This window comes from Schistocerca americana, chromosome 7 (genome assembly GCF_021461395.2).
Source record: "Schistocerca americana isolate TAMUIC-IGC-003095 chromosome 7, iqSchAmer2.1, whole genome shotgun sequence".
NCBI lineage: Eukaryota > Metazoa > Arthropoda > Insecta > Orthoptera > Acrididae > Schistocerca > Schistocerca americana.
In genome coordinates this window covers 388,169,264-388,194,422 of record NC_060125.1, presented here as the reverse complement: position 1 = coordinate 388,194,422, position 25,159 = coordinate 388,169,264, and the positions used below count along the sequence as shown (strand labels likewise).

Sequence of the window (25,159 nt, the reverse complement as noted above, 5' to 3'; positions counted from 1 at the left end):
TGTGGATGATTTGGTTGACCATTATTAATTATTGCGTGGTAGAGGGTAATTTTCCGTGGGGAGATTACAATGGGACTAATTACTACGATGTATAACGTATCTCGTATTTGGGGAAGACGTCGGGGACTTGAGCTAAGATAGCCTACAAAGACCTCGTCACACAAAGAAACAGCAGAAAATATGGAATAAAATCTGCAGAGATGAAGAGATTAGCGTAACACATTTAAGACTGTATATAACATGATGTAATGGAAATGTTTCAAAATGAGGTATCGTAGAGAAATTATTGTTATCTTCATCTCTGATGTTACAAGTTTGTGGCAGATTACAAACTATAGCTCTTAAGATATGCATCAGACACTGTCTCAATAAACAAGCAAACAAGAAATTTGACACTACTACGCCTACTGACTACTTTCTTGGTTTCTTGACGTAACGTAGAGGAATTAAAGTTTTATCATGTCAATTTTTTTCAGTACGTGGAGTTGCTTTGTAACAGTATGTAATCAGAGACTACCATAATATTTTAATATAGAGCCCCTTTGTGGTGCAGAATGTAGCAACGTTGTCGTTGGGACTGCTTACCTATGCAGTTACGAAGTCCGGCGCTGAAGGGCACGTAGGCGTAAGGGTGCCTTCCCTGGGCGTTCTCTGGCAGGAAGTTGTCAGGGTTGAAGCGATCCGGGTTCGGCCAGTGTTCAGGATCGCGGTGAACTTTGCGGATGTGCAGAAGTATCATTGTTCCCTTCGGAAGGTGGTAACCACCTGCCAGATGGACAAATCAAACATGAGGCTTATCATCACCATATATCACCATGTTGAAATTAAACCGCTGTATGATAAAAAAATTGAGATGGTGGAAGAATTCAAATATCTTGGAGGCTGGATGAGCTGGAATGTCCTCGAGAAAATGTAATTGGAGTCCAGAATAAGTAAAAATGAATGACTTTCCAGCTCACCCAAAACACATATAACAAAAAGCCCCTGTCATGGAACGTAAAAATACGCATTACAATAATGCCAAAAACTACACAGAAATTTTTTGCACCGGATGGATAAACAGAAAAAATGCTCTGTACAAATTTATGCTGCTAAGTCGCACTGCAGTATTCAATTTACTCATTTCTGCTGCACGAAGAACCGCTTATCATAGCGGTTTGTGGAGCGCTTCCTACCTAGTGCATGAATCGGCGAATAAGCAGATCCAGCCGTGACAAGCGAACGCAGCACCACGTAGAGCGAAGTCAAAAGTGCACACGAACGAATTTTAAGCACTTTAGCAACGCCAAAAATGTCCCAAATCATCTATTTTTTGAATAACTAGCATTTCATATGGACAATGAAATTGTTGTAGATGTAATTGTTGCACAAGCGACTAGCAGAGGAAAGAAACAAGGCAATTTTTGATGTTACAGGCATCTCCCACCAATCGTAACTTGTAATTGTTGACATCAAATATTTTATAACAATTTCTGTAGCACAGTTATTATGATAATTTTTGAATAATTTTTCATTTTACTAGCAATGAAACAGCTCCCTGATTATTATATGTAGTTATTACAAGCATGTGAGATGTCTGTTAGATCAGGAAATAAACATTTTCCTTACATCGGACACAATTGACAAAAGAAAAAATCGATGCCTACAGATACTTCACAGTCATTCCTAGGTTTAGTTAGGCAAGACTGGAATTGAGTAAGAAATGGTCATAGCGTTGTTCGGCGTATTGTGCTGCGTGGCAGGTGTACTGGATGAAATTCGTAAAATATGGAGATACAAACATAAGATGAAGAAATGACTGAAGTTAACTGTCTGATAACTTTCTGCATAATGCTCCTCACAACTGAATTTTTTAATTTTTTTATTTTATTTTTTTAAATAAATTATATATACTTCCAGATGGAATCAGAATTTCTTTTCGTCGTCTTCCTAAAAACAGGGGTGTCATTATGTCCAGGCCAACAAAAGCAATGAATTATTTTCTGTAAATGGTAAGGTAATAATAATAAAAAAAAGGTTACAGAGTAATAAGTTGGCAGCATGCAGGTAGTCATTCTACACAGATTTTGGCTTTCTGCACAATGCAACGTAGTATGGCTTACTAACTGTGAAATCATGAGAACATGGGGTTGATGGCAGACCAACGTTGGCAAAACATTTGCAACGAAATAATCATTTTAAGAGTTTCAAACAGTACGTAATATTTTTTTTTCTTTTTTTTCTTTTTTTTTTTTTTTTTACAAGTGAACCAAACTAACCAGAAAACACAATGGATTACTGTCAACAAAAATGTCGAATATTCAGAAAAATAATCAATTAATAATGCGTATGGGATGTACGCAGTCGTTCTACGTGGATTTAACGTACTACACAATGCTACATGTTATGTTTTTGTAGCTGCAAAATCATGAGCGCTTGGGGATGATGGCGAACAACGGTCTCCATACTGGATGCAAAGAAAAAAAGTCACTAAACTGGGATAAATATCACCCAAATTTATACGTGAACATCAATGGACAAACTACTAATGAACTATGAATCCTTATTGATCAACGCATGAAATATCAGTGGTTCAGTCTCACACGAAGTCAATAGCTCACACTACACTCTTGCCGGGAAGTTTACTAAAAGGAGCAAGATTAATGTACCTAAAAGCATTCCTATAGCGAAAATGACGCTGAAAGATAGCTGCCACCAGTACTTAGAAGAGACAGCCCTACAGAGAATTTCCGTTACCTTACCACGCCAAAGCCAAAATCCCTGGCATAACGGATGCAGAGAAATGGCTCCACTTTCTAAAGATTGCAGAGGAAAAGGACGCGTTCGGCCTGACCAATCGTTTCACCACAAATAAGTAACCTGACGTATATCTTAGACTCATATCACAGTATTCATTCCTTACTAATCTTGTTAAATTAAGGTTACCAATGGCTCTACTCTACTCACTCTCTGTGATTACCCACGCAAGCGTTCAGACTTACAATATATTCATTTTCATTCAGTCACAAACTCCGGAAAGGATGCGTATCAATAAATAAATGAACGAGTAAGCCCATCCCTTCTCCGGAAGCTATTGATTTGCGGAATAATTAAATACGTCACAAGAAAGTCTCCGTTATAAATAAGCAACATGTCTCAGAGAATGTAATCGTAATGAAACGGTACTTAAGAAAACCTTTCATCTAACAAGCTGGTACACCGTTTCCACTTCATAGTCGGCTTTGTTTACTTCTGTTCTAATAGCAGACAGTGGAGACTTGCAAACCGGAATACCAGTAGGCAAGTGGATTATTTGACAAATAACATAGAACGTTAAAGCATATTCATAACTAATTATATTCTGTGAATGTTACGACACTCTTCCTGAACGTACGTACTGCAAGTGGTACGCTCATTGGTGAAAGAGTCGACAGATGAAATATTAAACAAAGTGTTTTGCATACCTACTTCTACGTCCTGGGTAACCTTTCGGCCTACGAAAGGCACGCTGGGATAGAGCCTGAGCGACTCCTTGATCACCATCTCCAGATACTTCAAGTTGTTGAGGTCCTGCATCGATGGATTCCGCCGGGCATCCCCTCCGAAGACATCGTTTAGCTCTGCGTAGACCTTCTCCTGCAATCATTATTGTAGTTGTTCAGATCAGATAGTGAGAGAAGTAAGTAATGATTACGCAAAAGCGAACAGTTGCTGTAATATGAAGTATTCATCCGTGGTTATGTCGTAAGCTCCTCTGCAAGGTACTATATAGCCTGTAGTATGAATTATTAATGGTTTTTCCTACAATTAAGGAATATGTTTCCCTTAAACGTGTTACATTTTATGTATAAAGTTTCTGGTTTGATCACTTTGAAGGTGTGGGCACATAATACATTGACGGCAAAAAAATTCCAGCACTGAGAAATAATTAACGCAGAGTACAGAAATTTTGGGGATTCATTTCTCTAGGTAATGTGTTTAAGTGATTGATATCCTAGGTTACTGGAAGCGCGAGCTAAGCCATTGTAGGTCTGACATGCTGTTACGTGAATAACTGGTGTAGCGACCAAAATGTTTAATGCAAGCCTGCAAGCGTGGATGCGTTTTGTTGTACAGGCGGCTGAGGTCAGTTTGTGGGATGGAGTTCCAAATCTTCAAATGTGTATGTAATCTTATGGAACTTAACTGCTAGGGTCATCAGTCCCTAAGCTTACACACTCCTAAGGACGAACACACACACCCACGCCCGAGGGAGGACTCGGAGTTCCGCCGGGACCAGCCGGATGGAGTTCCATGCTTCTTGCATTTCGTCCGTCAAGACAGGAATGGTTAATGCTGATTGTGGATGGCGCTGGATTTGTCGTCCAATTATGTCCCACACATGCTGGATTGGAGACAGATCTGGTGATCGAGTGGACCAGTGCAACACGACAACAATCTGCAGAGCATGTTGGGATACAATAGCGGTATGTGAGTGAGCGTTATCCTGTTGGGAAACACTCCCTGGAATTCTGTTCATGAAGGCAGCATAGCAGATTGAATCAGCAGGCTGACGTACAAATTTGCGGTCAGGGTTTGTAGGATAACCACGAGAGTGCTTCTACTTTTATACGACATTGCACCCCAATTCATAACTCCAAGTGCACGTCCAGTGTGACTAGGACGCCGACTGGTTGCACATGCTCACCTGACCTCTTACTAACAAACACATGGCCATCACTGCCACGGCGGGAGCACCAGATTTCATCAAAAAACACAGCAGACCTCCACTACTCTCTCTTATGAGCTCTCGCTAGACTCCACTAAAGTTGGAAATGGTAGTTGTTTGGGATCAGTGAAATGCACTGACTTGGAGCTGCACTTGATATAACCGATTTGTAACAGTATCAGCTGTGTTGGAACCGCGCGACCGCTACGGACGAAGGTTCGAGTCCTGCTTCGGGAAAGGATGTGTGTGATGTCCTTAGGTTAGTTAGGTTTAAGTATTTCGGAGTTCTAGGGCACTAATGACCTTAGATGATAAGTCCCATAGTGCTCAGAGCCATTTGAACCATTTCAATCAGTTGTGTCACTGTGGTTCCAACCAGTGCTCGAATCCGTGCCATACACCTCTCGGTAGCGCCACGTGGCTGTCCGGAACCCGGTCTTCTCGTGACCGAGCCTTCCCGTAACCACCGCTGCCCACAGTCATGTACAGGGTAACTAACGCTTACGACCATTACAACGTGTAAACCTGATTTACATCCTGTAAACATAAGTAATCCTGATTTACATCCTCATAATGGTGAGACTAGCCCCACTCTTGTGCGACTGTTGCTAAATTTGAATATACGTCTAAAAACAAGCCTACCAACTTCCGTTGGTGTCACTAAACTCTTTCTTCGTGTTTGGATCTTTTTTCCGTGTTCTGGTGTTTTAGATTTAAAGCAGTGCTTCCTTACAAAATATGCGTGCATTTCACTTATGTCATTCTCGGCTCTTTTTTACCTATTCTGAAAGACACTGCTTTTTATTTCTTTTTTATCCTAGAACAGAAAAAACTTCGCAGTTTTTCGCGTTTTTTAAGCTCCTTGTTTCTCACCCAGTGTTTATGTTACATCCACATTGTCTCACTTTTCAATACTTCACAAGAGAAAGACTCCTGTAGTTTCACGTGTTTCGCACTCACCACAATATGTATTTTATTTATTGGTTCTCTTTGTAGGTTGACAACTTGTGAATGTGATAAAATGAACCTGAATAAACCACAAACACCAACGTCAGGCTATTAGTAGTGTAACGTAGATTAGTGTCCGGAGACGCTCTCTGGGGATGGATCCTGTGACTACGGACACCCATACTCCTATTTATTGGCCTTTGGAATTAACTATTTAGCCAGAGGACTGAGTAGCTACACATTTGATATACAGTGTGATATATGCAGCGTAGACATTGGAAATTAATTCCAGGTAAATTTCATGGTACACTTTGTACGTTGACGCATTCAGTGCAGTCCATTTACCACAACTTCTTACTCTGTAGCCTTTATGTCTGACTTATAAATGTGATATCCGCTTCTTGCAGAAACTGAGCAGTACTGACATAGTCCGTTGTGGTCAGCTGTCGAAACAGGTCCGTCACAGATGAAGGTTTGGAAATTAAGGCTCTGATCAAGGCCTTAAGAAACTTGTGCCGGTACCTATCATAGCGTGAACACCCTAGTGTTACATGGTTGAGGTCTGTAATCTCAGTTGTGTGGACTTTGCAATTTGGAGATGGCTGAACTTTTACCTTATAAAGATGTGAAGGGTAACAGCTGTGACACAACCGGATGCACATATGGTAATAGTATGACGTCTGGGTAGCTTTATTTGAAAGAACCATGTTTTTCGCGAAATATTCAGCATTTTTGCGACATATCTTCCTTTGGACTGTTGTGAGTTCTCACACGTCTGTGAATGTGCTAATATATGTAACGCTACTAATCACATAAATAGGCTGCTTAAAGCAGCGAAATCGGTCACGAATAAATTATCAGTTATCAGCGGTGTGTGTCTATTGACAGAGAGAGAGAGAGAGAGAGAGAGAGAGAGAGAGAGAGAGAAGAGAAAGAAACAAAGAGATTAGATTGTGGCAAACGGGGGATAGAAAGAAAAGAGTGTGTATGTGTGTATGTGTGTGTGTGTGTGTGTGTGTGTGTGTGTGTGTGTTTCTGTGTTTGTGTGTGTGTGTGTGTGTGTGTGTGTGTGTGTGTGTGTGTTTTTGGATAGGTGCGAGCGAGTGTAGAGCAATGAGGATGTCTTAGATGTCCAGCAAAGATGTGAGCGAGGGCGGTGGGACAACAGTTTTAGGTTTGATTGTAGAAGGTCGGAAGGTGATTATGGGAAAGAAACTACGAGGAGATAGTAGAGGTGAGTGGGAGGAGAGGGGTAGCGTTGGTGATGGTGGGTGGATGATACTTGTAGACGTTTGCTCGTATGGCTAAATTTAATGTTATATTAATTGGTCTATTAGTTTAAAAAGTGTATTGCTAGCCAGGTTGGTCTCATCGTTTATGAGTTGTTTCTGTTCTGTTAGGATTGTATGAATATTTTGGTACTATTTTGTTGGGCGACTAGCTTTTTGTTTGTTGTTTATCCTTGTGTTTCTGGTTGTAATTTTATGTTGGTAATGCTGAAAGTGTGATTTGTCCTGTACTTCCATTCTCTTACATGTTCTTTGTAACTTATGTCATATTTTCTCCTAATTTGACCTATATATTTTCCATCACAAAAAATACATTACATTTCAGTTGGTGTAGTCGTGATTTATGGTACAGACCTGATTTTCTGTTGATTTAGGAAAGAATTTTAGAAATGAATCCAACTTTTTATGAGCTACATTCACGCTTTTGGTATTTGAAAATATTTCATATTATGTTGTTGCATTTGTATACTACCTTCTGTTTCCTTTTTCATTCTCACTGAAGTATTATATAAAATATAGGTATATGATTACATCTCTACCCACTGACTATCGCCCCAACCCTCCCACTCAGTTCCCTTTCAAGCCGCCTAAAGCTACGGTGGAGCGGTCAACAGACGTCAAAATATACGTGTTCGTGACTATAGCAACTTCACACTGAATTCACGGTCCGCAGAGTCTGAAGTAAATCAGGTGAAGAGCAACAGAATGAAATACGCCAGCCTCCGATGGGAACGTATGACCGATGAATTTGAAGTACTCTCCTGGGAGTCAGAATTCCGGAAAAATTGGTGTTTGTGCAGATGATAACCTTGATGGGTGGCCTGGGAGGAGCTAAATAACAGAAGTTGAGAGGAAGGGAAATTTTGTGGGAATTTGTTCACTTCCCAGAGCAGGCATTGGTCGGCACTGGGAAGCGACACATAATTAATGTGACTGTTGCTGCAATTGGCATAAGTGATTTTGTTGGAGGGGAAACCAAGGCGAAGAGCGGACTGGGAGAAGTCCCCATAGAGGTTTTCCGTTCCCAGCTTCCCTGGAGTGCGGACGTGGCTTTCTTGACTCAGCTTGCCTGAGAAAGAGTGAGCATCTCTGCAGTTTAGGACTTAGCAAAGGGAACGATTGAGCTTGGAGATAGGAAGTTTTGGTTCAGCTATGTACTGAGCAAGGTAGCTAGGAGTGAATAGAGAAGCGCAGCCTTGCAGCACCACGAGGTCGGCCGACGTCCACACAAAGACGCCGTTCCGCCACGCTGTATTCGGTGATATTGCGCCCGCTCCAGCCACTGATTAATTTGTTGGATCACGTCGGCAAAGTTTCCACGAGGGTTTCATGGGCCGTGTATTGTAGAATTCTTCTCGCACTTCGCATTACGCCTGGGTCAGTCGATAGGAATTACTTTTGAGTTAGCGCGCTTTGCTCCACACAAACGCAATTTATTACCACTGCCTGATGGGAGAGTCTTGTAATGTGATGATTGAAGGTCGGGAGTTAAAATAAATTTGTGCTAATCGACTGCATCTGTGTTCAGTCAAGTACTTGAAATCCCAAGTCACTTTCTAAATTAATTTTAGGTTCAACATTTGCATCTGGTGTTCAACAGCTGAATATAACATCAATGTGCACCCCTGTTTAATTAAAAGTGATCAATTCTGAATAAATTAATGTCAACACTGCCACCGCAGTTCAATCAGGAGTCACAGGGCCATATTACTTTTTTTGCGTTATCCGATACTGCGGCAGTTTTGCACTCTCTGTTGATCTGTTAGTCAATTAGTTGGGGTGAACACACGCCAAAACCAGCTAAGTGACGGGTGGGGTGTTACAGAGTCATATCGTAATTTATTTTATCTGAATAGTTCCTTTGGTTCAACAGATAAATATTTTGTTAGGCTATGGAAGCATCTTTATTGCAACAGCAAAAAGTTTTACATTTTTAACATGAGTTAAGACGAGGACTTATATTTTGGTTGGTATTAAATATTCAAGAATCGTACTGTTCAGTAACACAAAAAAATAATGTATTAGTGGTCTGTAAGAAGTCACATTTCTAATAATTTCGACAGAAATTATTCACGTATCTATGACACCTACGAAAAAGGGAAGTAAATTGCCAAGGAAACGTACTCATGTATTTTCCATTTCATCCCTAATTTGCTCACCTGAACATCTGGATGATGGCCCAGCAGAAAAAGCGTCCAAGCCATTCCGACCGACGTAGTGTCATGGCCCTGGAAAACAAAAATACTGTGTTACAGTCGGCGACTCCACCTCATTCATGAGGTAAAACTGTAATAATTGTCTATGTAATGATAAATCAGACGCGAAAATGTTTTCTACCGCATATGAATGAAAACCACAAGATCAATTAAAACAGATACCTCATCCTCTCGGAAACGACTAAGCTAACTCCTGGAGGAACTACAATCGATATTCATTGACGCTCATGTATGCTGCATCATTTAAGACATGGACTTACGGCATGTACAGTGTTGCTGTTCTCGCATAAAGAACGGACAGATGGAATCCTATTGTATGACATCGTGGGTACATCGGGCTGAAACCTATTGAATTATTTCGATGAGTTCGAGTGAAAGACGGTGTCTGTCGTCACCACCCGCTTTACAAAATGTAAACGATCGCTTGGCGTAATGGTGTAGCACTTCTTACCACAAAGTTATAAAGAGCCAAATTGGTTTTAGTTATGGATATGTTTCTTTTTGCGTGTTTTTAGAACTTTACTCATTTATATCCTGCAGGAGAGCCCACTCCTTTTTTTTTTTCGAGGATAAAGTGAAAGTCCAAAGCATTTTAACCGCAGATTTTAGACGCTCTATTTTAGTACTAGCATTCCCGTTCTTAGGGAAAAGATTAAATGCCAGTTTGACATTAGTAAATAATAGCCTTTTCATCGAGCAAAGGTAAATGCAGAAAAATAAAGATTAAGTTTTACCTGCAGATGAAGCATGGCTGTTATTTGTATTTCTTGTGTACCGCCGAATAGTGCGAGAAGATAACGGCATCTCAGTCTTCTGGACAATGAAGTTGTGCTTGGAACTCGACACGTGTGAACTGTTTCTCGTTAAACAACGGGAGAAATTATGTAATAGCTTACCATGGCTAAATACGTAACAAAATAATTGATATTTTCTTGATTTCATGTCCGTTCAAAATGGTTCAAATGGCTCTGAGCACTATGGGACTCAACTGCTGTGGTCATTAGTCCCCTAGAACTTAGAACTACTTAAACCTAACTAACCTAAGGACATCACACACACCCATGCCCGAGGCAGGATTCGAACCTGCGACCGTAGCAGCAGCGCGGCTCCGGACTGGAGCGCCTAGAACCGCACGGCCACCGCGGCCGGCTTCATGTCCGTATCGCTTAAATATACGGCTGGCAACTCTTACGAGTCCTCACTTAAACGATATCATTAAATACGCACCGCAGACCAAAGGAAAAGTATGAACTTAGTTTAGTTTGAGCTGTTGTATCTTTACAGATCCAGCGAGTGAACCTTGTGCCTGAACTGTGGTGGGCGACCTGCTTAACTAAGGGTCTACGAGTAACTGAGAGATTAACGAGAGTGATATGAGAATCTAATTAATATCTCATTGAGTTCAATAGTGTTCAAGATATTTAAACAATGCTTCTTAAGTAACTCAGTCGTATCAGATAGAATGACACAAGAATGCCGAGCCAGGGTCAACGTGAATTTCGAATTAAGTTTCATTTCATATAATACCGTCTATATCTGGTGAGCGTTTTAGGCAGTCCTGTACGTTACAGACAAAGAAAAGAATAATCTTCCTCTCAGCGATGGCCACCGTTAGATTTCAGAAAAAATTATTCTCTTAAGTTCATTTAGTATTGGTAGAAACAAGTATTCTTCGCTGACCTCAAACATGAACGTGTCGACTTCCTCTTGTATCGCCTCATCAGTGAGTTTCTGTGATACCTCAGAAGCTTCCAGCAGCATGTCCAGAAACGCCACTCGCCGCTTCCTCCCTGTAAAAAATGATATCATTCGTCGGAGAACTTCGCGTAATTTCGCTTATAAGACACCAACGAAAGTCGACTTACCAAATTCGTCAACACTGTCTGATGTTGTCTTCTGTTTATTTGATTGCCTTGACAACCTCCTTTCATTAATTACCTGAAAATGAGAGAAAAAAAGTGATTTAGCAATTTATTGTGAAACAATGGACGTTTATGGGCGCAGGAAATTGAAAAATAACCTATGACTCTAAAACTCCATGTAACTCATTGGAAAAATAAATCTTTCTAAAGTAATTCTCTTTGAGCCTGTACGAGATGTATGATGGACGAAGCAAAAGTGAAGCACAATCTACCTCGGGTACCGGTGCTCTAACTTTACTCGTCAGTGTCTCGTGAAATGAATGCAGCCCCTCAACCGTTTAAGTTCATTGAACATTTCCGTTGGGCTTTCTTCCGGCCTATACTGACGGACGTGTTACCATCCTGTTAGAGTACTCTGGATTCATCCGATGTCTTCTGTGATTCCTGGCCGAATTAAATCCCAAAGACTTTATCGACACTCCGCAATATCTCGCAGTAGTGTCTTGCATGCTGTTAACTTTACGGATGTACCGCAACATTCACGAATACAAGTGTTCTATTCACTTTCCCTACGGCTAATATAATTCTTCATTCCAAATTATGTAACTTACAAATATTACTCCCACTGTTCTAGAAACGACGAAACTTTCTTTCTTTATTTTACATGAATCAGAAAGGAAAATTAGGTCCAAACACTGGTAGACACCACGACACCAAAGGTTCTGAAATTCAGAGACTAGGATGAGAATTTTTGTGCTCCGGCCAGTTTGCTTCTCTCAGTTTATGTGGTGAACATTTGAGGAAATGAGATGTGGAAGGTTTTAACTTTAGAGAACGAATTCCATGTAAGACGTACCAAATGAAAAGAATATTTAGTTAGAATGATACCGGTGTAAAAGAGAAACGTTGCTCTTTCTGCGGACCGGTGACCATAACTTAGTGACAGCGCGGCTTATAATTTTGTAAGTAGAGCATTATTTTACTCTATAATGTATCACTGAAAATATTTGAGCGTAGGTTGCCTAGAGATTAGTGCGTCACCACTCGCCAGTCACACAGCAGATGATATTTCGTACTGAGCTGCAACACGATTGAGTAACATACTAAAATCTATATTTCAAGCTCAGTTCGACCTGTTGCTCTGCAGGGTTTGAGAAATTTTTGCTACCCACACATGACTTTTGTTATCATTATAAACACAGTCCACGGTTTCTTGCGTTCTTGAAACACGTCGCAGTCATTCAGCTTGCTGTATGCATTCTGAGTATTTACGTTAAGCTGTACATTCGGACATGCTCTGCTTACTTGTGGCGTTTTAGTATGAAAGTACCTTTTTAGTGAACCCTTGTAGGATTTCCACATTCTTAAAGAACTGTTTTCCCGTAGCAGTCTTCTTGTAGATAAAATCGCTGTGTAGCCACGGCGACAGACCTCGCTTAATAGTCATCTCACTGGCACTGAAAAGAAGCAAAATTTCCCTCTTTTAAAAGTACGATCAGTTTATGGTTGCTCCGGTAAATCTTTCTGATGCTACTGGCATATCTAGAATCAGATCATTAAAAGACTTGCTTATTCTCATAAATGAAGTTTCCGGGTACTGAATCTTGACGTATGATTAGATGCAAGTTACGTACAAGTTCCATCTCTTACCGACTTTCAAGGTGCATGTGGTGCTAAGACGAAAGTATAAATTAATTCATAGACGCAAGCAAAAAGCTGCAAAAGCTTACCTGTAGACGGCAGACACGTACGCAGACTGAGAGCCTCTCTGGGCGTCTACAGAAGTTCCCATCGCCGTTTCTAGAAAAAAAAGACGAATCAGCTGTACAGTTAACATTACCACTCCAAGAACTTAATAAAAAATGGGAACAGCTGAATGGGTAGCTTCTAGTGGCAGTCATTATACAGAGTGTCCGGGCTAGAGGTATAGAAAAACATTTGATAATTTTTATTTTGGCTGGAGCCAAAGTAATCGTAAATTTTTTGAATGATGCTACCGCTATTTTGGTATAATAATTTTTATTTTATTGTTATACCATCGTTAGAAATTGTCTGGTATTACTTGATCATTTAGCTTGTCTCATACGTTGCCAGTTGAATGAATAACCTACCGATTTAACCACTGAATTTTTAGATACTATTATCAGAGTGACCGAACAACTATTGTTTTATACTTGAGAAAATACTTTATATTGTGCATTTATTTTCTTATGGAATTTTACCATTTTATTAACCGCATGCAAATTGCAGTGCAGATGTTGACGAAGAACTTACTCAAGCGATTTCACAATGCATGTTATGGATGAGAGTACACTAATTTCATTAGTACTTCAATAAGTTTTATAACATGGACTTTACAGAAGTTTTATTTATTCGTCAGATAGTATGGATTTGAGTCCAAATCTCGGGAATTTTGGTTCCCATCCTTTGGGGACCCACTTCTTCAGACTACCCCTTCCCCCTCTGTTCCCTGTCCCTCCCTTCCAGTGTCACGTTTATCGGGTTTGAATTACTTCTCACTTTCTGTTGACTCCACAGCTGCATCCATGTTCTTCCCCCTTCCCACCATTCCGTCACCACTGTATTGTGGTTTTCTTGGTGGACTGTGCTGCTGAGAGGGACATTTGGGAGTGTCTGCGTACTGCTGTTGCTGTTTGCAACGATACATATTACTACTCGCCTATACAGCGCATCATGATTTACACAATTAACTGTATTATAAGGTAGAAATTCCATCTTTGTTACAAATATATCATGACACGACTCTTGACGATGTTTACATGTGAACCCTAATAATGGACCTCCATGTAAACACTGTTAAGTACCGATAAATACAGAGATAACGTAACCATCACACGAAATAAAAAGTTCAGCTGCCTTGCTCCCTAGCACACCACATATCACATTGGGCACACTGCGATGTCTCTCAGACGATCTTTGGAAGATCACTTCGTCTATGCCCATGTCACTTATTTTCCACAAAGAATTCTGTGGCGCATATAAATTAGTACATGGATCTTGTGAGCTCTGCAAGATCCATGTACTAATTTATATTTACATGACAAACCCTAATTCTAGGGCTATATTTTAATTTTGACAAATGGATCTATGCCGACACTTGTAAAAATGGCAATGGTACATTAGTCCATACTAATGTAAAATTGTATGTACGAGTCGTCGATTTCATATTTCTGTAATGCCAGAGCTCTCTAATTTGTGTTAAAATCTATTCTTGACTTAAGTTTCATACTTTTCTAATGTAAGCTATGATGTTCATTGTCCTTAGGCCACCTTCTGAAGAAGACAAATTTACATTTGTCGAAACCTAGGTAAAGAATTCTTTATCCATTGCAACTGGTCGGCTGTTTATAATTTTATTAAAATAATTGTGATCCTACAGTCTGACCAAGATTTTCGGGAAGTTCCCCTTGGTCACCAGGCGAATATTGGAACTGCAAATAGCCTCCCACATATTCCCAATTGGGATTTTCTCTGTTCTCTTCCAACCTTATAACCTTATATTTCGCTGAAAAGAACGAAGTTCTAAAACAGCCCTCTCTGCTCTCACGACTTGCGATTGAAAGAAGTAAAAAATATTTTTAAGTTGCAGGTTGACAATTATTATTATTATTATTATTATTATCAGTATTATATATCTGAGTTTAAAAAATTATTTCGTGTAGTTAAGGGTACATGATTTAGTCATCTCTTATGTGTATTACTAATGGCATATTTTTGCTATCGGTTTATTGTGGAACGTGCAAGTCTTTCAGCGGATCATAACTTACCACAGATAATATCCAGAGCACAACGGGTGATATATGGATAGATATCGAATGGCTTTCCATCGGCTTTGGTCTTCAGTATGTCTAGCAGTATTTCCGACTTCTCTGCAAAGACATCAATGAAGTTGTCGAGAATTTTGAAATGGAAAGCAGGCGTGATCATCTTCCGCCGAGAGTGCCATTTTGCTCCTGTCACACAAAAGCAAATTCGTTAGTTTTGGTACAGTCACAACTGATGTATACAAGTAAAACCAAAAAACAGAAACATTGGTAAAATTCATGAATAACATTCAATATTGGTCATCAACGAGTCTGTTTTAACAGTAGTAATTATGTTAATTAAAATTGTGGTGACCAGCTTTATCAAACTGAAAATAATTTTCGAAAAACAAACTGATTATTTTGACATAATTTTTGTTTGACAATGCTTTACCTGATGTATTATGATATAGCACAAAATAGTTTGATAGTAAAATTGTGTGACTACTAAAACGTATTTGCGTCCGCACAACCTCCAGTCACTTCTACTTCTCAGCCAACTGCTGCTGCTAAATTAGACATTATTAAACACTCACGAACCTATAGAGTATCCGTTCGCCTCAATTATTGAAGAGAACTATCCAGAATCAAAGTTGTATAAACGATTTAAAATATGAAAAACAACGAAGAAGGGATGAGAACGGATTGTTACGGAGGCGCATAAATTCATTGATGAAAATCTGTTCCGTACGTTATGGCGAATGGTCCAAGATTCTAAGTACACATTAACCCATTGTCTACATTAGGGAGGTGATGAAAGTGAGGCTGAATACTGCAAAGAGGTCTCGGCTTTATTATTTATATACAAGACACTTTCTAAAGGACTACTTAGTAAACTATAGAAACGCGTAGATGGCGGGCATAGGGAGTATTAAGGGGAATTTTGGAACTAAAAGTCTTGACAGGAGCCTAAGTGTTAAGCTCACAATCCAAGACGTAATACTAATATTTTTATTCCACGCTTAAGTGTCTGTCGGCTTGAAAAAGACGTGGACTGTGTTGACATTACTTCTGAATTTTTAAAGCTGGAATAGTTTGCTGCGAGTAATCACGCAATTACTGATAGACATAAATTTAAGTTTTAGAGAAGTACTGAGGTGCGAACGGGTGTCAATCAAGCACATGATAATTCCCCATCTTATTCGATTATGTCCTTGAGAAAGTAATCCAAGAGGTTGCAGAAGAGCTAAGAAATAGTGAACTGAATAACGAAATGGAACTGGGCCGAAAACAGTAGATTACTAGTATTCGGTATTCGGTTTAGTTGACATCCTTGCCACATAGTCTGGAGATAAGGCAGTGGAACATCAGGGTTTCAAAAATAACTGCAGAAAAAAAAATATTCAGGTGTCTTACACAAAGACTGAACATATGACACCAATATCAAAGACTGCAAGAAATGGATAATATAAATATGAATACACAAAAATCTTGCCTCTGAAGCAGATAGTATACAGTACAGTTAATTTTCTTCTTATTCCTATTCTCCTTCCCTTCAGGTATTAAGCGAATTTGCCTCTTACTGTACCCTCATAGTGCTCAGAGCCATCTTACTGTACCTATCTTTCCTAGACTCTTCCTCTACCTCTTCTTCCTTCGTGCATGTAATTTCCAGCCTTTAAGGGGAGTCTTTCAATCTCCCTTCTTTGTATGTGTCCGATTTTCTTCTACAACCTAAATTTTTTTCTGAATTAGACCATTTTCTCTATTATCTTTACTTCTTAGTCAATCTTCTATTGTGCAGCCTTTATCGCTTCTCAGAAATTTCATTTATTGTGCTTTTTTGCTTTTTGCTAATCACCCAGAAAAATTTAATTACAACATCTGGTAACTGCGTGTAATAAGCTTAATTGTCAAAACTTTGCTGTAGCTATTTGTCTCCTCACATCCAAGCTAACTGGAATGGTTTACTCATCCTAAGATTTTCTGATTCATCACTACATCTGTTCTAATGTGTCCTTTGCCAATCGAAGTTATTATCGTTTTCTGTTGAGCTTTACATGTCACATTCAGCAGTTATCTGTTTCAGTAAGTAAATTCTGTTCTGGACGTAATCTTCTTGATCTGCTAGGATCACTGCATCGTCGATATATAGGAAGTTATTTAAAAGAGTTCTTCTGTTTAGGTGTATACCTTTTCGAAATTCTGTTTTCTGAGATACATGTACGTAAATGTTGAACAAAGTTGGAGAGATACAGCAGCCTTGTTGTACTCCTTTGTTCGTTGGTATCTCAATACTCGTTTTTCTGTCGAGATCTAGAATGATAGTCGTGCTCTGATATAAACTTATATCAAGTTTATTAAATGTTTCAGATATTCGCGATTCGTCACTATCTTCCAAAGTTTCTGTGTACTGACGTTTTCAAAAGCTTTTTTTAAAATCGATAAGAGCAGTGTGTTTCTTTAGCCCATTTTAGACTTTATGTGTTTGTACAGCTGTAAAATAAAAGCTGCGTCAATCATTGAGCGTCCTTAACTAAAGCCCATTTGTTCCTCATGCAGTGCTACTTCCGTTCTGTTTTTAAGACTTGTGTTTAAAATATTGGCACATATCGTGTGTGCTGAGTCCAGCAAACTTTTATTCCTCTGTAGTTACTGCATAGGCTTTTATCAGCTTTTTTTAAGACAGCTGATAGCACTTTAGCAGTCTTCTAGTATTGGGATACTATCGTTTTTCCAACATCCGTTGAAGAGATGCGGCAGTCTTATACGTAGCATTCCTTCGTGTTTTAACAATTCACCGCAATATAATCTCTTATTGTTGCTTTTCTGTTCATAAATGACGACAAGGTAGATGATATTATGCCAGACTGTACTTCATCTACTCCCTTCTCAACTAACGGTTCAGTTTCCATCATATCATACTCCTATGTAATAATTTACCCATTGTTTTTCTTCAATATTGTTTATTTGTACCTTCTCAGTTTCTATTGTGTTTCAAGTTTTTAAAAACTTATGGGCGATTTGCTGTCTCCCATGAACATAACTGTCGATATTAGAAATAAATCTGTTCCATTGTTCCTGGTTTCTTCTACCCTTATCGTACTGCTTCTTCTCAGCTGTGGAGTTGTTTAAGTGTTTGGGCATGCATCCTGTTTTTCCTTAACAGCTTTCATTTTATCATGATTCCCAATTTATAAGCCCTTTCTCTGACTTATTGTTTTCTTTTTGCTGAGAGCTTCTCCTGATACTCTACATACCACATTACTTAGATTTTGCCATTCTTCTTCTATATTTTCTTTAGTTTGCAAGTATCCTAGCTCTTTATTTCATCTGGTTTCAAGAAGATGTTTCTTGCTCGCCTCTTCAAACAAATCCACTTCATAAATACTTCGATCTTATTGGCTACTCGTTTGGTTTGTCATTTTCTTCCATTGCGCAATATTCTGGAAATTACTAAAAAATTATATTATCTACATCTTGTCTTTTACAAGCTCACAATTTACCAAAATGTAGCGATTTATTGATCTACGTTCTCTATTCGCCCAGCTATACGTATACTATACTTATCTTTCCGTAGCATTGTAAATATTCATAGTCTTCTGTAGTTCTTCATAAAATATCCTAGACTCAATCTTTTTGCTTCTTCTGGTGGATATGTGCTTTTAGCGGCGACGTTGCCTCTTTTCAGTCTGACTGTATTCATTCGTTTATGTATGTGTCATCTTTGATCTGTGTTGCCCATCTCTTCTGCAGGAGTAATGCTACACCTTTGCTTGCTCTTTCATTTGGTTCAACATAACGTAATTTTCTATCTGTTTATTACCTCTCATTTTCATTTTCATTTCTGTGATTGCTACATCATCGATTTTTAAGTCTTTTAGTACATCTGAAGTTCTACCTCTAACATTCTAGATTACTACTTTGATGTACCCGATGATCCATTTTCGTTTGCCTCTTTTCATAGTTTTGTCATTACCTTTGAAACCGTCCTTTTTTCGAAGCTCTTTGGGGTATTAGGAGTAGTGCGTGTTTACCGAAAGTTTGTTACCAGCCATGTGCTCAGTACCCTTTCTAGCACGCCAAGGATCTTCTTTTGGAGTTATCTCCCCTACGAGATGTGTTAGTTAATAGTAACTAATATTAATAACAAAATCTAACAAACTGGTAGGTAGTCGTTCATTTAACTGACAACGCTACTTACCAGTGCTCATGAGTAGCCCGTCGCCAAGCCAAGGCTGCAGAAACGTGTAAATAGGGGCCTTCGTGATCAGTTCGCTGCTCGTCATTATTTTCTGAAACGGGAATACAATAAATGTAAATCTCAGCACAATGCTAGCCAAGCCCGACGGTGCATCCCTCTCTAAATTTTGCCAAGTCTTTGACATGCACGTCGTATAGATACATTATCTGAAGTGAGCGGGATACTCGTCATACATATAATACAACACTCAGGATTTGTCTAATCCATTCAGCATTTGGCCTTCTCAGATATGAATCCAGTGTATTAAGCCCATTTGGTCAATATAAGTAGGAGCGAAGTGCCTTGAAGAACAGCTGAACGGAATGGACAGCGTCTTGAAAGGAGGATATAAGGTGAACATCAAAAGCAAAACGAGGATAATTAAATCAAGTGATGCTTGAAACGTCCCCTTTTGAACAATTTATACATGACTGTGCTTAAACTGACACACAATATTTTGTTAGCGCAACGCAATCTGACTTTCAAAATTCCCTACAAAAGAATGGCCCTGACTAACATTAAACTATACCTTTCACAAATCACTTACCTCACAAAAATCTTCGCTGCTCAAGCTACTGCAATACAGCGAGCGCCACTACTGCCAGCTAAATAAAAGATTCAAACTATGGAAGGCACTAACTACTGATAGGGATAGTTAGCAAATGAAAGATATTAATAGAGAACAAACAATGTATTTACCTTGATATCATCATATATAAATATAGCAGTTCATGACAAATTTCAAAACTCCGCCATCTCTCTCCCCACATCCACCACTGCTGGCGGCTCACCTCCAACTGCGCAACGCTACGCGCTGTTCACAGCCAGCTGCCTAACACTACAATGGCAGACAACAATGCAAACTACCCACAGACTGCACTCAGCACAGCCAGTGATTTTCATACAGAGGTGGCGTTACCAATAAAAAACCTAAACAGCCTACTTACATGCTGAGTGTATTAGATTAGGAAATGAAATTCTTAAAGTAGTAAATTAGTTTTGCTATTTGGGGAGCACAATAACTGATGGTGGTCGAAGTAGAGAGGATATAAAATGAAGACGGGCTATAGCAAGGAAAGCCTCTCTGAAGAAGACAAATTTGTTAACATCGAGTACAGACTGAAGAGTCAGGAAGTCTGTCCTGAAAGTATTTGTATGGAGTGTAGCCGTGTATGAAAGTGAAACATGGGCGGTAAACAAGTTTAGACAAGAAGAGGATATTTTCTGAGGCATCAAGAGATCACCAATTTAGTACTGGAGGGAAGCGTGGATGGTAAAAATTGTAGAGGGAGAGCAAGAGATGAATATGCTAAGCACATTCTGAAGGATATTGGTTGCAGTAGTTATTTGGAGATGAAGAGGCTTGCACAGGATAGAGTACCATGGAGATCTGCATTAAACCCGTCTCTGAGCTGAAGTCCACAAAAACAACAACAACATGTAGGAATTCAGTGCTCACAATAATGGCGGGATTGATGAAGTACAAGAGACGGACAAAATTATTTCAGCTGCCTACCTCAACGTATTCTGCCTTCATAAGGTGAACTTCGGGGGTGTGGCCAAGCCAAGTACGAAACATCGGCCAGTACTGTTTACTCATGCGGTCGAACACGTTCGCCAATTCTGCAACAGACAAGACAGTTACGTTACACAGCATCATTTAAGATAATGTAGGAGCTGAGTCAGTGGTTCTCAAAATCAGTGAATCCCAGGTTAAATGATAATGCACTCTCATTTCTTCGTCCTATAATGTCAGTTATTATTTGGAAATGGTCAGCTGTCAATAAGCTGGTCCTAGAAGTCGTCGTGTTACAATTGTGCTTTACTAATTTATTTGTTGTACTTGAGGAATTCCACTCTTTGACTATTTTCGTACATTTTGCTGTTTGCATAAGTTTCTTTGTTAACCAATTACTAATCTCATCGATAGCTGAAACGTTTTTATTTTCTAAGGCCATAAACGTATTGCTTTGTTTGATCTGTTATTCCCTCCTGTTCACAAATGTATTGTAGTAATCAGCATACCTTACCGTACTATGAGTCTTTCCAAACGTGTGTCTGTTTTCATGTTTATCTTATGAGTCTATGGTCGCCAGCAATTCAAAAGTTGCTCAACACCGTTAACCTTAGTACAGTCTCCCTATTTTTGATAAAAATTATGTAATCAAATTTCGTTCTCTTTACTCCTTGCCAAGTCCATTCAATGCTTGGTTTCTTCTGATATAATGACGAGTGAAGGGCAGACCTACTGACACTTACGCCCAATTCTATTAATTTAAGTTGTTGCTAATTTTATTATCACTCCCAAAGATGCAAACTAGAGTACTGCTCCTTACTTTAAGTCTTAATTTTGTGTTAAAATTTGCTATTTGTCACCTGATAATGAAATATTAATATCAGTACAGGATATAACTTTTTACGGAAAAGCACAAGAAAAAAATTCGTCTAAGTCCAGTGCATAAAGTCATGAAAAAATTTGCTTATGTCATTAAATATGGCTGTATTGCAGTACTATTGCGGCAGTGCAGATATAATTAATTAACATACGATTATTGAAATGAGGTCACCCTAGCTTTCAGCTCTTACTGTTTTTATTTTACAACTGTAAAAGCATCTAGAAAACATTATACTACGTATTCAGAACCATTCACTACGGCAGAGGTTGAAAATAACGTTACAGACGTAAGGTTCTTTTATTTACGACACTTCACTGATCCCCATACAACTAGATTGAGCCTTAGTATTTGCTTTTTTATAATTTCTTGCTTCCATATCGCATTCAGACTCCTGGCACTCCATGCCCCGAATCGTAGAACGTTATCCTTTCCTTGGCTATTCATTCTTTTTGGCTTAGTCACCTCCCCCTTCGCAGTCTTCTCCTGTAGACCCGAAACGGGGACTAGTTCGAAATCTTTCGCCAATGGAGAGATCATCATTTCACTTTTTTCAAATACTGTCTCCATGTCCTGTTTACACACATTATGTGTCTGTAATGTAGTGGCTTCCATTGCCTTCTGCATCCTCATGCCGTTTATGATTGCTGATTCGTCCGCCTCCAGGGCTGGTTTGCCATCGAATGCGGTACCGAGGACGTTTGGTTACTAATCAAAGACACTACCCCTAGCGCATGTGTCTGCCACTGCACTGGCAACAAAGTCATGTCTGGCAAAGAGACGTCTATTGGTATAAAATATGGGCCTCAACCTGAGGAAATGTCTGAGAATGTATGTTTGGGGCACAGCATTGCATGGTAGTAAAACGAGGACCTCGGAAACCTGGAAAAGAAGCAAATCGAAGCATTAGAGATGTGGTCCAGCAGTAGATTGTTGAAAATTAGGTGGACTGGTAAGGTAAGGAATGAAGAGTCTGTATGTGAAACACTGTCAGAAGGGACAGTAAGGTAGGAGATCTATTAAGGCATCAGCGAATAACTTACACGGCATTAGAGGGATCTGTAGAGGGTAAAAACTGTAGAAGACAACTGAGGTTTGAAATAGCAAATAACGGCGGACGTAGGTCGCAAGTGCTACTCTGAGATGCAAATGTTGGGACAGGGAGGAATTTGTGGTAGGCCGCATCAAACTAGTCAGAAGAGTGATGACTTAAGAAAACGCCTTTCAGTAAGGCCCACTGGTTTTTCCCCAAACCTACACACAGCCGAAATTAGGTCGAATCCCGGCTGGTGTTACTTCACCTTCCTGCACAGTTATACAAGATTTGATAGCTAGTCTATGTCGTCGACCATCCTTAATCGTGGTGTGTTAGTGGTGACACAGAGCTGAGTGATTAGAAGTCCAATGACGGGAGGAATTAAATTAGCTTAATATTTGGCTGAGACAGGCAGGAATAGTTGTGGCATAAAATTCGTGAATACTTGTCACCAGCGGCACCAGCTTGGGGTAAGTCGATAACTTCCTAGTAAATAGCTTCCCAGTAATACCTCATAGTGCTGATGGTTATCAGTAGATCTGATAAGGATGTTACCCTCGGTCGTCCTCGGTGATTGTAGGGAAGCAGTCTGTTTACTTATACGAATTTCTTTCTGTTCATTTCACTGAATGCTCTCAAAAGCACTGTATAAAACACTATGGTCTACAAGCACTCATGTAAGTCCACGATGTGATGTCAATCCATTTCTAGAGCTTTAAAGGAAGTTTGAAAAAGGCACCACCTTGACCAGTGGGTCTAACAATTTAACTAACGGTCACCAACCTCTTTCTAATTACAGATGTTTTCAGGTTTTCATGATCACTATTTGACGTTTCTCCTCTTTGTTTTTGTATCGGAATCTTCGTCCAACCTATTCTACTTGATCTTCTCGATGTTTCGCCAACATGAACGGCGGCTGTGTCAAGGATTCACCATCCATTTCCTTTAGTCTACCACCAGCAAAAGAGTGTTCATCTTGAAGAATATCAATCTCTCGCGCTGTCGAAATGTGAGAAACTCACTAAATAAACGTCAGCCCAAGACCCAACGGGTAATACCGCTTTCTTATTTATTCGTTAAATCAATTTCTTCTATCAATGGGAGACTTGCAGAGGCTAAAGTACCGTTCTTCAGCCATCCCTTTGCCAGTTAAACGAACGAAAAGAAAGGCAAGGTTCTTGTTTGGGTCCTAGACGAGCCAAACTGGCCCGATCGACCGCCGAGTCACCCTTAACCAGTAACCTCGTTGGGTGCGGTATGGCCGGGCATGTGGTCAGCACATCTCTCTCCCAGTCCTTGACATTTGAATCGCTACAAAATGGCCGAGTCGCTCCTCCGCTGGCCTCACAAGACTGAGCGCACTCTGTCCCAGTCCTCCAACGAAAACAAAAGCAGGCCTACGTGGCAGTATCGGGAATCGAATCCGGGTGCCCCCCCCCCCCCCCAGTCACTCAGTGGCACTGACCTTTCGACTACGGAGGCGGACACTAAAATGAATACAAATCAAAATCTTGTGATAATAATACATTGACAAAATGCAAAAGGTGATGGGGGAGCTGTGGTTTCTTTCTGCGCAATGTTGGTGTTATGGTATTCAGTCCAAAGGCTGGTTTGATGCAGCTCTCAGTGCTACTCTATCCTGTGCAAGCTTCTGCAAGCCTCTTCATCTCCGAAGAACCTACATCTTTCTGCATCTGCTTATTGTATGCGTCTCTTGGTCTCTCTCTACAATTTTAACCCCCACCCTTTCCTCCAATACTAAATTTGTGATCCCTTGACGTCTCAGAATGTGTCCTGTCAACCCATCTCTCCTTTTAGTTAAGCTCTACCACAACATTTCTTGTCTCCATTGTTCTATTCAGTACTACCGCAATAATTACGTGATGTACCCATATACAGGGTCATTCAAGAAGATATGCAAATATTTTGATGTGTTGTTGTTGTTGTTGTTGTGGTCTTCACTCCTGAGACTGGTTTGATGCAGCTCTCCATGCTACTCTGTCCTGTGCAAGCTTCTTCATCTCCCAGTACCTACTGCAGCCTACATCCTTCTGAATCTGTTTAGTGTATTCATCTCTTGGTCTCGCTCTACGATTTTTACCCTCCACACTGCCCTCCAATACTAAATTGGTGATCCCTTGATGCCTCAGAACATGTCCTACCAACCGATCCCTTCTTCTAGTCAAGTTGTGCCATAAGCTCCTCTTCTCCCCGATTCTATTCAATACCTCCTCATTAGTTATGTGATCAACCCATCTAATCTTCAGCATTCTTCTGCAGCACCACATTTCGAAAGCTTCTATTCTCTTTTTGTCTAAACTATTTACCGTCCATGTTTCACTTCCATACATGGCTACACTCCACACAAATACTTTCAGAAACGCCTTCCTGACACGTAAATCTACACTCATGTTAACAAATTTTTCTTCTTCAGAAACGCTTTCCTTGCCATTGCCAGTCTACATTTTATATCTTCTCTACTTCGACCATCATCAGTTATTTTGCTCCCCAAATAGCGAAACTCCTTTACTACTTTAAGTGTCTCATTTCCTAATCTAATTCCCTCATCATCACCCGACTTAATTCGACTACATTCCATTATCCTTGTTTTGCTTTTGTTGATGTTCATCTTATAGCCTCCTTTCAAGACACTGTCCATTCCGTTCAACTGCTCTTTCAAGTCCTTTGCTATCTCTGACAGAATTACAATGTCATCGGCGA

General features: G+C 39.8%; 1 protein-coding gene across 1 annotated transcript in view; it reads right to left on the bottom strand.

The window, feature by feature from the left end:
• Positions 1–25,159, bottom strand: part of LOC124622357 (cytochrome P450 4C1-like) — a 39,242-nt gene that overhangs the window by 5,070 nt on the left and 9,013 nt on the right. Inside the window, exons 2-11 of the mRNA XM_047148035.1 lie at positions 20,526–20,632; positions 18,971–19,061; positions 14,791–14,976; positions 12,733–12,802; positions 12,333–12,459; positions 11,006–11,078; positions 10,821–10,930; positions 9,084–9,152; positions 3,444–3,615; positions 586–765 (exon numbers count right to left, since the gene is read on the bottom strand). Coding sequence (XP_047003991.1) covers positions 586–765; positions 3,444–3,615; positions 9,084–9,152; positions 10,821–10,930; positions 11,006–11,078; positions 12,333–12,459; positions 12,733–12,802; positions 14,791–14,976; positions 18,971–19,061; positions 20,526–20,632 — 1,185 coding nt within the window. The remainder of the gene's footprint in view (positions 1–585; positions 766–3,443; positions 3,616–9,083; positions 9,153–10,820; positions 10,931–11,005; positions 11,079–12,332; positions 12,460–12,732; positions 12,803–14,790; positions 14,977–18,970; positions 19,062–20,525; positions 20,633–25,159) is intronic.